Source organism: Trifolium pratense, unplaced genomic scaffold (assembly GCF_020283565.1).
Source record: "Trifolium pratense cultivar HEN17-A07 unplaced genomic scaffold, ARS_RC_1.1 scaffold_71, whole genome shotgun sequence".
NCBI classification, from domain to species: Eukaryota; Viridiplantae; Streptophyta; class Magnoliopsida; order Fabales; family Fabaceae; genus Trifolium; species Trifolium pratense.
The window spans coordinates 21,656-35,600 of record NW_025721054.1 but is presented as its reverse complement, the minus strand read 5'-3'; the positions used below and the strand labels follow the sequence as shown (position 1 = coordinate 35,600).

The 13,945-nt window shown below is 36.2% G+C and overlaps 1 protein-coding gene across 5 annotated transcripts; it reads right to left on the bottom strand.

Annotated features, from left to right (window-relative positions):
- Positions 1–535: 535 nt before the first annotated feature.
- LOC123901644 lies at positions 536–6,905 on the bottom strand. 5 transcript variants are annotated; one of them, XM_045951681.1, is made up of 14 exons: positions 6,624–6,905; positions 6,476–6,548; positions 5,995–6,401; positions 5,771–5,882; positions 5,661–5,694; positions 5,007–5,141; positions 4,745–4,835; positions 4,170–4,216; positions 4,001–4,070; positions 3,785–3,883; positions 3,106–3,177; positions 2,901–2,978; positions 954–1,271; positions 536–547 (listed from the first exon to the last, which is right to left on the bottom strand). In XM_045951681.1, exons 4-13 carry the CDS (start codon positions 5,820–5,822, stop codon positions 1,212–1,214), a joined length of 738 nt encoding a protein of 245 aa, XP_045807637.1. In that variant the 5' UTR covers positions 5,823–5,882; positions 5,995–6,401; positions 6,476–6,548; positions 6,624–6,905; the 3' UTR covers positions 536–547; positions 954–1,211. The 5 variants fall into 5 exon arrangements, with proteins under 5 accessions (XP_045807637.1, XP_045807634.1, XP_045807635.1 ...); XM_045951683.1 differs by lacking the exons at positions 536–547; positions 954–1,271 and adding an exon at positions 3,392–3,663 and having other exon boundaries at positions 2,925–2,978; XM_045951678.1 differs by lacking the exons at positions 536–547; positions 954–1,271 and having other exon boundaries at positions 2,753–2,978; positions 6,318–6,401.
- Positions 6,906–13,945: the final 7,040 nt, after the last annotated feature.

Genomic DNA, 13,945 nt, shown 5'->3' with positions numbered 1-13,945 from the left:
TAGTTTTTTTCTCCTTGTGATTTTTTAACTGAGCCATGGTTGGATTATTCGGCAGCGGAGGAACTTCATAATCCTCTTCCACGGCTTCCCAAAGGTCCAAAGCTTCTAGATATGACTCCATTCTTACTGCCCAAAGGTCATAGTTGTCCCCATCAAAGACAGGAGGAGCAACTTGTGAGAAACTTGTTTCAGTTTCCATTTTCACAGGTCCCGTAAGATGATAGCTCTGCTACCAATTTGATGGTTTATGGCAGAATAATATTGAAAACTAAAGTAAAGTATGTTGAAGAGAATAATACTGAGATGAAATAGGGAAATTCGGTTTATTAATGACTGCATCAATACACTAAATAGTAAGTTCAAAATATCAAAACAGAACACAACCACATCACCATAGAATTAGGAATGTGGGATAATAAAAGCTACTTTCTCTCCTAAGATGTAGGAACCACTTATTGACTCAAATAAAAAACTAAAACAATAGAAAATAAAGATAAAACAGCCACGTAATGCAGTCCAAAAGCAATAATTAACACAGCCTCTGTATCTGCAGCCGTTTTTTGTAAGAAATAGGTATTACAAACTTATATGAAATGACTTAAAATTTGAATTTGTATTACATCGATGTACTCTATCAGTTTGAATGAATGAATATCCTTTATTTTTAGTCAAAAAAAAAAATGAAATGACTTAAAATATTTTCGAAAATAAGAAAGGAGAATTCCATTTAAGTCCTTTTCAATAAACAGAACTCTGTCTCTCTGTCTTGATTACTTGAAGTTGTCTTTTGCTATAACAGAATGCCGTTTATTCTTCAATTGAATTTTGGTTATTTCATAATAAAATGTGATCAGAAACAATTATTAAAAAACTTAATCATGCATCCCAACCAAAAAAAAAAACTAATTTGGAGCGTCTCGATGAAAACTCTACAATGGTATAAATTAACATACTTGGAGAAGAAGTGATATCCAGTGTCCTGTCCTACAGCAGCTGACGCAGTTTGAGACCGGAGAAATGCAAGTAAACATTCTTCTGATTCTGAATCATACTTGAAATTTTTATGAATTTTATGGTTATAAACATTGTCCGACAGTGCAGGTAAACCAGGAATTTGTTTACAAGAACATAACGCATCATAACAGGAATTTAAATTCAAAAGCAGTGCCCTGAAACAGAACAAATATCCTTCACGAAACTCCTCTGAAGCTTCAGACGGTGATAGAAGAGCCCCATATGTTAACTTCTTCATTCTTCAGTATCACAACCATCTGTTAAAGAACGAAAAAATTGAGTTTAAACAATTGGTCATGGCTTATGGTACTCCATAGCAGTTGTGTTAACAAAACCAAGGTATATTATACTTATTGGTTTTTGCACCTTCCTCTACATGCAAGCTTCCATCACTGTATGCCAAATCACCATACAGGCCCATTGCAATAAAAAGCATTTATGATGGATAAGTTAAATAAATAAACATACCATTAGCTCAAATCAAAAGGGAGCAAAATGAACAGGACAACTATGTATAATTGCATCAAATAATATTGCACAAGATATCTTCATCTGTTCCAAGTTTAAAACAGGAAAACGTTCCCTCTATAGTGATGCCTCGGCATACCGTTTTATAAAAATAAGAAACAAGAACACTAGAAAATATTGAGAACCGTCATGTATTTGGACCCCCATGGATGGCTACAAATATAGTGCAATGGTTCTATTGCTATAAAACTCGCACACAACATTAGCTAATAAGAACAACATTCTAGGATATAACCATATTAACATAGTAACTAAAGCCATGTATCAAGCTTATATTATGGTTCCCTCAGAGTCAGAAACCATGCCAGCTTTACAACACTACGTCATCACAACTTGCTTCTGCGGATTACATAAAGGCTAAGGAAACTAGAGGTTTTGATGAAAGGACTTAAATGCCTAAGCTGTCTATGGTTACCATTTCTTCCTTTATATCCCCACTCTTCTTGGAATACTTTATCCCCTTTCTAGCTAGACAATGGTCCATGGCCATATAATTACAAGTGATGAATAAAAAAAAATTGTGGTTCTTTCCGTGCTACTTTTTACAAACAAACCTCCTAAGCCCCCAACAAGACCGTCCTCCTAGAAGCTACAAGCTTTGAGAAAACTACAAGTGAAATTAAGACATAATCACGGTTCACATGACATAAACTTCACAAACTAAACCCCAAAAAGCTGCTTATGACAGATAATAACATAACTGATAGGAAAATAAAAACAAAATCATTAGAAACCTCTTTTCCCAACGATTAGCACTGAAGAAAAGATGAATAGTATGATCATCCAACTGTGATGCATTTGTAAGATAAGCAGATACCTCAAAATTGTCCTTGAACAGTTTTTTTGGGATAAAAAATGAAAGTTCCAAAATTTACCTTACCAAACGAAAAAGTTAAACTTTCAAAAATTCGTGCCAAACAAACAAAAGGGTCATGGGACAGAAAGAACACCTTTGCTCAATTAAGGTTCTTTTATTTTGTTCTTATGAAGCAGAAGATTGAATGTTGTTCATGATGCAAAATTACTTCTAATTGTAGTTGCAGAATTGAATTTAGGGACTAAGGTAAGGGTCATCAAAGCAGAATATATATTCATGCATGCATTATTATGAATAAAAATTCATAATTTTTTTTAAAGGACACCGATAGAGACAATTACTTGAGTAGCAATTAAGGCAACAAATAGCTTTCACATTGAGGGACTAGGGTCATTAAGTTCATCCAACATTTTACTTTATGGTCATTGAGGCATCCATGATCCATCCATTACAAAATTTATAAAACAAAGTATATAAATTTTGAAATAAGTCTCTTGAGAAAAAAGTCCATCCCTGTTACTTTTTTGAAATAAATTCTGACCTTTACATTCATGACAAATGCTGGGAAGATTGCAGATTCCAATAGAGTTGTAAAATGTGGAGAAACTAACCGCCATCCCTGTGTTATAATTGAAATATAACGTCTTTAAATTGAAGAATATATCAATTACAAAATTCAAAACATCCTAACAATTAAAACAGACACTAAAAATAAATTGCAAGTCAATAAAATTGATATAACCTACAGGACCAGTCTCCAGCACATTTGAAATTACTTCATAACCAAGGGAGAGAATCTCTCTGAAAGGAAAGGAAGTCTATGCAAAAAGGAATTACACTGTTAAGATTTTGAAATGACAAAAAATAAATAATATAATTATAAAATTAAGGTTACACAAGTCTAGAATCAAGTTATAGATAACAGAAGATTTGGAAGTCGTGTGGAAAATGAATATAGCAAGCATAACCATTAATCAAGCCAACTACTAATCAAATATTAAGAAAAGAGTAGATGAGCATGTAGGACTTTACCTATCAGTAGGAAAGTCTCCTTCAAAAAAAAAAAAGTAGGAATGTCGGATTAAAAATGAATTAAAAATTTCAAATTAATTAGCAACAAAATAAAAAAAAATTACCATATAAAGACCATAACTTCAGAGGGAGGAGAAAAAATTCACATACATTCTTGAACCAAATACCAAAAGAGAAATAAAAGGTTACAATAGCTGACATTTTGCATTAAATAACAAAAATTTACAAATTATCAAGACCGCCAACAGTGAATTTCGAATACCTGAAAGGGTCTGAGAAGGAGCGCATGAAGAACAATAAGTGCATTGATGGTAAAAATAAAATTAATCTACGGAAGTAAAAATATCAAGCATTGATAACAAATTCAGATCAAACAAATTCTCATACTGTTACCTTGATATAAGGGTGGAATACATCAGGAGAATGCGAAGATAATACCAATCTTCTAAATATCAGGGCTTCGATCTTCAAATTTAAGGTAGATAATTTGTCCTGAAAAGAAAAATAATGACAAAATATAGATCAATCACCATTTCCACTTCACTTTGATACTAGGTGGATCCCATTACCGAAAAAATAACCATGCATAGAAAATTATAAGGCACTTACCATAGAACTAGCAGCAACACTTCGGGTATATGCAGGTCTCTTTTCAAACCACTCAGCTGGGTGTAAAAACCTCTCCAAGAAAAAGAAATGCATGACATGTTGGCCAAGCCCATATACCCCATACAAAATCCTAACGATTAATTATAATAACTCTTCACACGAAATAAACCTGAATTTCTCGCAAACCTCCTGAAATGCTTTGCTCTTGTCCCTTTCCTATAAAAAATCATCACACTGTATTACTATTCTTATTTGGTATATCAGAAAATGAATGTTAATATATATAGTGTCAGTATTTTCAATTTGTTTTGCAATCTCTTTCTAAGGCAATGTACAGTACTTAATTGTGAATTTTACATGAGGGTTTCCCAACAATTAACTCCCGACATTAATGATCCTGTTATAGTAACTAAGGTATCTATAAATAAGAACAGTAAGAATGGAAATATATAGATTTATGTAATTATAGCCAGCTAGATCCACTAGGCATGATGATTTGACCAAGACCACCCTTAAACCCTAATTTGACCAACATAAACCCAATACTACTTTATAACAATAACAATAAAACAGCCATAAGCATAAGCTAATAGTATATGAATTGGTAAAGAGACCACAAATAATAAACAAATAGGAAACAATCAATAAACCGGATAATCAAAATAGAGTACAAAAATACACTTATGGCTGCACTGGTCTGCTTCCTAAAGCGCAGCGAGCAGCGAGCAGCCATTCCTCGCATACCAGTTTGGATAGAAATAGTTGAGCTGTACAATCCATTGTATGCCTTCCTAGCAATATGCATGCGTAAACTTGCCAAATCCATTGAATGATCAGACTAGAAAGCCTCTTGCCACAATCCCTCGTATACTTTCCGAGCAAGTTGTCGTGTGATAGCATATAAAAGAACTCATGAGTCTGCAATAGAACTAGTAGGATAATATTTTGAGAAACTTGGCAGATACCTCTGCTTGCAGCTTGTATCTGTATAGCAGACAAGCGAATCGAGACAAAACTTCGGCGGGACAAATAGGAACGAATTTTCCTTTGAATAATGGTTACCGACTTTCCTAAGATCTCGCTTCTATAAGTATCTAGTTCTGCCATTTGACCAGCTCTAAGAAACACTGGTCTTACCAATCTGCAGCAATAAAGAGAACCATTAAAATAATTCACACTTTGATATGTATATATATATACAGTTACCTCGTGGTCATTTAGAGTTCATTAGCACACTTAGCAAACAGACAGGCACAAAAGAGTTCTCGTTCCTAAACCTAAAATATACTGTCAAGATTTGCAGCCCTAGGAATGGTCATGAAACATGGAAGAACAAAGAAAGGAAAAATATAGCTATAGTCCCAGCAGAAACTCAAACAGCAACCAGATAAAATGAGTTTTATGATATTAGTTCCCAAAAAGTAAAACATTATTAGAACTTAAAAGAATAAAGTTTGGAGAGTTTTTGTCAATACTCAAGTCAATGAAGATTTCTGAATAAAACATAGCAATGTTCCAATCAAAGTAATCCTCAATGAATTGATAGAAAAGTGTTCCACCCATTTCAGAAACAAACATATCCCAAACTCCACTGATAAAAGTCAAACACAATAATAAATCTCTATAGAATAAAGTCAGTGGACCACATGGTAATTGTTACCTGATATCCTTTAAGCCCAACCTTCTCCAAAATCCTCTTGCAAGCAGTGACTTCATCAGAACTAACATATTAAAAATCTAATAAGGAAGGAAGATTAACAACTTATATACCAACGATCCAAAGCTTCAGGTGCAAGAAGCCCGAATTGATCCACGAATTCATCAAACGTTTTTCTGGTGGGATAGCCAGCACAGCTTATCCTAATTGCCTCCATGACACCCCCTACAAGCAGGCATACTATGTAATAAGCACAAACTCACAAGCTACAATTTAACCTTCAATTATCACTTTAACTATATGATCCAGATCAGGACAAAAGTGCAAGCAGACTTACTCCACAGCGCAGTTGCTGCAAAACATTTTTGTGCTCAAAGATTGCTGGCTTGAGAAGATTATCGGGTTTGACACAACGAATGTAGTGTGGCTCAGTGGAACTAAGAATTTCAAGTAGTGCTTGTAATTGTTGCTGCATGACAAACGAACAAGGATATCAAAAGTGCATAAGGAGGATGAAAACCAAATCATATTCTGTCAAAAAGAGAATTAAAGGGGATTCATACAAAGAGAATTAACGGTCCTAATTGACAATTGTAAAAGAAATTTGAACATAGTAGCATAAAGAACAGGAATATTAGATATAAAATTTTAAGCACACACATGTTGACATTCAATGTATGATCTCCTTAATTTGCTATCAGACTCTGTACCGAACTTTTTCAAAGGTGTGTCAATCTGTGTTTCCTGCAAAGACAACTCATTTTAGATATATGCTATAGAAAGAGAATGTAGATAAGAGTAGAAACTACTGCACTTACAGTAGCTTTCTGATCTTATACCAAATGGTGACCACTATGCAAATCCATTGGAAGTATATATATGTGGCGGTAACTGCAAAAGAACAAAAAGCATTTTGAGATGAAGAAAAATAGAAAAGTCAATTTAGTTATTTAACAGTCTACTCACGGTTGACGCCTAGCCGCCATTCCAGCATGGGCTTCAAACTGTGAAGGGCTTATCTGTTTACCTGTGAACAAAAATCATAAAGCTTATCTTAGCACTTTCACTCCGGTAGGTATATGAACATACCTCTACATCACAACAACCACAGACTATACCATTTCCTTGTTTGTAACTTACAAGTAGTTTATGAAAAGCACATCAGTCAAGTCACATATTTAAGAAAAATAAAAATAACGTGCAGATCAATCCATAAACACAAAATATTAAGAGATAATATCAAGACAGACACGTTGTAACACCCCGTTTTTCAAAACATAAAAAGGGGTATTATTTTTTTTTTTTTTAAAACAACACGCTTAAATAAAATGGCGCGCGTGAACGCCCGCAGCTATCTCGGCAATTCGTCATTCAATAGAAAATAAATATAACATCAACACATTATATTACAGGGCTTCCTCGAAGCAAAGTGTGTGCCTGAATAATTTACATACAACGGATACATTAAGTTCATCAACCAAAAGACACGAGTTATGAACCGAATATATCACAAGGCCAAAAGGCACTAAACATGTCTGAGTATAAATGTATAAGACATACAGTCATCCAAAATACAAACTAGGCCCTAAGCCTAACCAAAAATGTAGCCTAACAAGCGCTACTCTCTACACTCCGGGATAGTCCACGAAGTCCTCGCCATCCACACGACCCACAGTCTCGCTTGGCTCTCCGTCATCTAAGGTGGGGGATAACCCGTTCATTTATCACTTACAAAGTGTAGAAAATAATAAGTGAATATTGTTTTTTGTGTTATTCCTCAGCTCAAGGCTGGTTTAAATAGGAAGAGTACAAACATAAAAGGAAATAATAGATAAGCTTAGAATCTCCTAGAAATAACAAACTAGGAAACTAAATATTTTCCAACACCCCCCCTCAAGTTGGTGCATAGATATCTATCATGCCCAACTTGCCGATCAAATGCTCAAAGGTGGGTCTTGCTAAGCTTTTGGTCAAGATATCTGCAGTTTGCTGACTCGAAGTTACAAAAGGTAGACATATGATTCCGGCATCTAACTTCTCTTTTATGAAATGTCGATCGATCTCAATATGCTTGGTTCTGTCATGTTGAACTGGGTTATGAGCTATGCTAATAGCGGCTTTACTGTCAGAGTATAATTTCAACGGAAGCTCAATTTTCATCTTAAGCTCTTCTAGGACTCTGTGGATCCATAATCCTTCACAAATACCTTGAGCCATAGCTCTAAACTCAGCTTCTGCACTACTTCTTGCTACAACTCCTTGTTTCTTGCTCCTCCATGTCACAAGATTACCCCAAACATAGGTACAATATCCGGAGGTTGATCTTCTGTCAGTGACTGAACCTGCCCAATCAGCATCGGTAAAGATAGATACATTTCTTTCATTAGTCTTCTTAAAAAATAATCCCTTTCCAGGATTTGCTTTCAAATATCGCAGTATCCTATAGACTGCCTCAAGATGTTCCTCAAAAGGAGAATGCATAAACTGACTTACTACACTAATCGAGAAAGCAATGTCAGGTCTAGTGTGTGACAAATAAATCAGTTTCCCAACCAATCTCTGGTACCTTCCAGTATCAACAGGAACACTACCTTCTTCCCAAAGTTTTGCATTAGGATCCATGGGAGTATCTGCTGGTCGACATCCACTCATTCCTGTTTCTTTCAATAAATCTAGAATGTATTTTTGCTGGGAAACTAGAATACCATCTTTTGATCGAGCAACCTCCATACCAAGAAAATATCTCATGGATCCCAAGTCCTTGATTTCAAAGTCTAATGCTAATTTCTCTTTTACTCTTGCCATTTCAACTATATCATCTCCAGTAAGGACGATATCATCAACATAAACAATTAGGACAACAATTTTTCCATCTTGGGAGAACTTTGTGAACAAGGTGTGGTCAGCTTGTCCTTGAATGTACCCTTGTTTCTTCATGGAATAAGTGAACTTTTCAAACCAAGCTCTAGGAGACTGCTTTAATCCATACAAAGACTTATTTAGTTTGCATACATTTGATCCAAACTTGTCTTCAAAGCCAGGAGGAATGTCCATATATACTTCTTCTTCTAAATCACCATTGAGAAAAGCATTCTTAACATCCAACTGATGTAGGGGCCAATCTAAGTTAGCAGCAAGAGACAAGAGAATTCTGACAGTGTTCAATTTTGCAACAGGAGCAAAAGTCTCTGAGTAGTCTATACCATAAGTTTGAGTAAAACCCTTAGCCACCAATCGAGCCTTGTACCTTTCGATTGACCCATCTGAATTATACTTCACAGTAAACACCCATTTGCATCCAACCGACTTCTTGCCATCCGGTAGTGTCATAACACTCCAGGTTTTGTTCTTTTCAAGAGCTTTCATCTCCTCAAGTACAGCTTCCCTCCACTTTGGAACTTCTAGAGCAACCTGTACATTTTTTGGAATCTCTACACTAGACAATTTTGAGGTAAAGGCAGAAAAAAGATGAAGACAAATTTGAATATGATATAAAATTGGACAATGGGTATTTAGTGCAAGATCTAATAGGTTTTCTAACAGCCACAGGATCATCGATATCGGGATACAAAATACGACTCTCAGAAACAGAGATAGACTTACCTTTTCTTTTTTTAGGAAGTTGATCATCCCCCGGTTCAGATTCATGACAGTGTTGAGATGTGGACTCATCACTTTCTTTGTGATTCTTTCTCACAAAAACCTTTCCTTTCCAAGTCTTGTTTCCTGCTTCAAACCTATTATCTTTATATGACTCATTATTTTGTGGCATTTCAATTAGATCATCATTATCATTGTTTTCAAGATTCTCATTGTTTTCTTCATGAGAAAATGTAGGCTCGGATTCACCAAGCTCACTACTCATAACAGGAGTAGGATTAGATAAAGAATCATGGCCATTTTTCGTTGGTGCAGAAGTATAAGTCTTAGAACTTTGTGATACCGGCAAAGATAAATTATTAAAAAAAACTCATGTCCTCAGTTTGAAACGATTTAAAAAAACTCATGTCCTCAGTTTGAGACGAATCTTCATTTAAATTTCCCCCCTGAAGATGCGTGTCAAAAAAAGGTTTGTTTTCAAAGAATGTAACATCCATGGTGACAAACATTTTCTGATTTTTTGGATCAAAACATTTATATCCCTTCTGGGTTGGAGAATACCCAACAAAAACACATTTTATAGCACGCGGTTCAAGTTTGCTAATATTCTTATGTTCATGAACAAATGCAGTGCAACCAAAGATTTTTAAGGTCAAATCGTTTGAAACACGATCATTAGGAAAACATTCTTTGAAAATATGAATTGGAGTTTTAAAATTAAGAACTTTGGAGGGCACTCTGTTAATTAAGTATGCAGCAGTTAAAACTGCTTCACCCCACAAATAATTTGGTACTTTACTTGCGAAAAGTAAAGCTCTAGCCACCTCCAACAAGTGCCTATTTTTTCTTTCTGCAACTCCATTTTGTTGGGGAGTGTTAGGACATGAACTTTGATGCACAATTCCATTTTCACGAAAAAAATCACTCAACATTGTGTTAAAATATTCTTTGCCGTTATCACTTCTAAATACTTGAATATTTGTTTGAAATTGATTTTGCACCATTTTAACAAAATCTTTTACGGCCTGACAAACGTCAGATTTCCCCTTTAACAAGTACACCCAACAAACTCTTGAGTGATCATCTATAAATGTGATAAACCATTTTTTATGAGAAAGTGTACTCGTTCGGTTAGGGCCCCAAACATCACTGTGAATAACAGAAAAAGGTTTTGATGGTTTGTAGGGCTGTAATGGAAAATGAGAACGATGATGTTTTGCAAATTCACATGCTTCACATTTAAACAAAGATAAATCCTTATTACGAAATAACTCAGGAAATAAGTGTTTTAAATAAGGAAAACTAGGATGACCTAATCGTGAATGCCATAACATAACATCATCATTATTATTATTCAGAACTAAAAAAGATTCAAAGCATGAACTTATTGGTTTGGAAGGTAGTTGTGATTCAGGTTCAATGTCGAAGTAGTAGAGTCCTCCACTCTCCTTAGCACTACCAATCATCTTCCCCGAGTTCAAATCCTGAAAAACACAATGAGTACGAAAAAAATTAGTTTGACAATTTCTATCTTGGGCTAATTTACTGACAGACATGAGACTACAAGATAGATTTGGGACATGAAGAACATCTTTAAGGGTTAGACTTGGAGACAACACAACCGAACCTTTACCCGCAATGGCTGAAAAGGATCCATCCGCAATTTTTATTTTATGGTTACCTGCACATGGACTATAAGAAGAAAAAAGAGTAGAATTGTAACACCCTAACCCATACTACCCTTAAAAACGTAATTTTAAAAACTTTTCAACAAGTGTAAAGGCAGAGTGCCACGCGGTAATTAAAACACAAGCATACACACAGAGCGTCATGAAGTTTAACACAATTCAACCAGATAATGTCACATACCATTTATCAAATATATGCGCATTTACCCTAATGTATCTAATGCCAATCAATTCACTGTCATGCCATCCCTAGACATGACTAAATGCATGTGGTACCAAGGTGTCTCACCAACGGTGGACCAAGAACAGTTTTATATCTTGCTGGATATGTCGGAACTTACCGAACCATCTTATCTCCCTTGGATAAGCCAACACAGTTTTATATCCTGTTGGATAGCAGCTCTGGACTCATGGATTCATCTAATCCGATCCTCGGCTTCATCATGGACACATAATCCATTTTCGTTATTGGAACCCAAGTTTCCAATGTTCACATACAATCATGAATGCATGTATCTATGCACATATCAACCATATGATATTCTTTAGCTCGAAGCTACTCTTTTATGAATGCGGGAACACAATCCTAACACATTCACTTAACATTACAAATTAATGCCAAAACATCACATTACTCACTTTAAACTGCAACTTATTGCATACACGTACAAATCATATAACGATTAACCATAAGCATTAACAGCATCAACGTGTATCAACAATCATGTAAGGATACCCTTAAACCATGTTACAAGTGCCTAATTACACTTACAACCATCAGCAAAATAATCCTGTCACAGAGCTGTTCGCTATAGCGAGCAGGTAGCGAACAGACACAGAGCCAAAATCCAATTAGCGAGCAACTGGCGAGCATGTTCGCTATAGCGAGCAGGTAGCGAACAACTGGCGAACATGTTCGCTATAGCGAGCAGGTAGCGAACGGAAACAGAGCCAACACCTCAACTGGCGAGCTGTTAGCGAGCTGTTAGCGAGCGTGTTCGCTGTAGCGAGCAGGTAGCGAACCACACCAGAAGAACATCTGTTCTTGAGTTTTCTAAGGCGGTTTAACATTGGATCCAACCAAAAATTCATTCAAACATGTTATAAATTCTCTTAAACAACAATTCCAAGCATATATGATATCAAGGAACATTAATCATCCCTTACAAACCTCCAAATACCTCACAAAATCATGATCATGCCCTTTTCTTGGATTTTAAGCAACTTTCATAAACTTTTCAAACATGATTCAAACACATACATATTTTTCATGGAATCAAGCTAGTGATTAACACATACAAAGTGATGATGAAGAACATCACACTCACATACAAAAGCTTAATCAAAAGTCTAAAAAGAAATTGAGTGGGAGAGTTCGGGAATGGAGACATAGACAATCTCCCCTCTCCTTGCCACTCAAGAATCATGAATTCTAATCTCTTACCTTAGCAAAGATGATGATCCAAGCCTTTCCTCTTCTCTCTTTCTCGTGAATCTCCTAGCCAAAACCCTAGCTTAGCTTGTTCTTGCTCTTGCTCACTCAAAGAAATTAAGTTATGATACTATTCATGGGTTTGACTTGCTACTTATACTACTTTCTATTGTCATGAACCAAGCCCAATTGGCTTAGGCCCATTGCCTTTCCACGCCCATTAAGCCCAAAACAAAGGTTCTCGCGTCTAATATCTTACGCTCGGCTAAATAATTATTCGTCGCTCACTAAAATAATAAAAGCCAATTAATAAATAAAATAACATTTAATAAAATATACGAATACGAAAAATGGGTCGTTACAATCCTACCCCCCTTAAAAGAATTTCGCCCTCGAAATTACCTAGAAACAGATCGGGATAAGAATCTCTCATCTTGCTTTCCAGCTCTCACGTTGCATTCTCACCAGCCGGTCCTCCCCACACGACTTTCACGGATGCAAACTCTTTATTCCTCAACCTCTTCACTTCTCTTCCTTCAATTCTCAAGGGTACGGTCTCAATGGTCAAGTCATCCCTCACTTGAACATCGTCCGATTCAATCACGTGTGTCGGATCAGACACATACTTGCGTAACTGTGATACATGGAAAACATCGTGCAAATTCGCCAATGATGGCGGTAATGCAATCCTATACGCCACTTTTCCCACACGCTTCAAAATCTCAAACGGCCCAATAAACCTCGATGTTAACTTCCTTGACTTCAACGCACGTCCTACTCCAGTAGTCGATGTAACTCGTAGGAATACATGATCCCCCTCTTGGAATTCAATGTCCTTCCTCCTCTTATCATGATAACTCTTCTGTCGACTCTGAGACGCTTTCATCTTCTCACGAATCATCCGAATCTTCTCCATTGTTTCTTGTACAATCTCTGGTCCAAGAATTGTACCTTCTCCAGTTTCATACCAACACAGAGGTGTCCTACACCTTCTCCCATACAAAGCCTCAAACGGTGCCATTCCGATACTAGAATGGTAACTGTTGTTGTATGTAAACTCTACCAACGGCAAACAAGAATCCCAATTCACGTTTTGCTCCAAAACACAAGCTCTCAACAAATCCTCTAAGGATTGTATCGTCCTCTCCGACTGACCATCTGTCTGAGGATGATAAGCTGAACTCAATCTCAACTTCGTTCCTAAAGCTTCTTGCAAGCTTTCCCAAAATCTGGAAGTAAATCTCGGATCTCTATCCGAAATAATACTTGTTGGAATACCATGTAGCTTCACGATCTGCTCCACATAAATCTCGGCCAACTTAGGCACCAAAGTACCTTTCCTGATAGCAATGAAGTGAGCACACTTCGTCAGACGATCTACCACTACCCAAATCACCTCGTTACCTTTCTTGGTCTTCGGTAAACCTCCCACAAAATCCATTGCAATGATATCCCATTTCCATTCTGGTATAAACATTGGTTGCAACAAACCAAACGGCTTCTGATGCTCAATCTTCGATTTCTGACAAGTTAAGCATGAATAAACAAATTCAGAAATTTGCCTCTTC

What these genes read in the sequence shown, in the direction of transcription:
- LOC123901644 (XM_045951678.1), bottom strand. Translation starts at nt 5,822, where the DNA reads ATGAATTCGTGGATCAATTCGGGCTTCTTGCACCTGAAGCTTTGGATC. An exon ending in TCCCGCCGAAGTTTTGTCTC is followed by an intron (nt 4,836 to 5,006) that starts GATTCGCTTGTC and finishes GCTTTCTAGTCT; the next exon opens with GATCATTCAATGGATTTGGC. An exon ending in GAGGTTTGCGAGAAATTCAG is followed by an intron (nt 4,071 to 4,169) that starts GTTTATTTCGTG and finishes TTTCTTGGAGAG; the next exon opens with GTTTTTACACCCAGCTGAGT.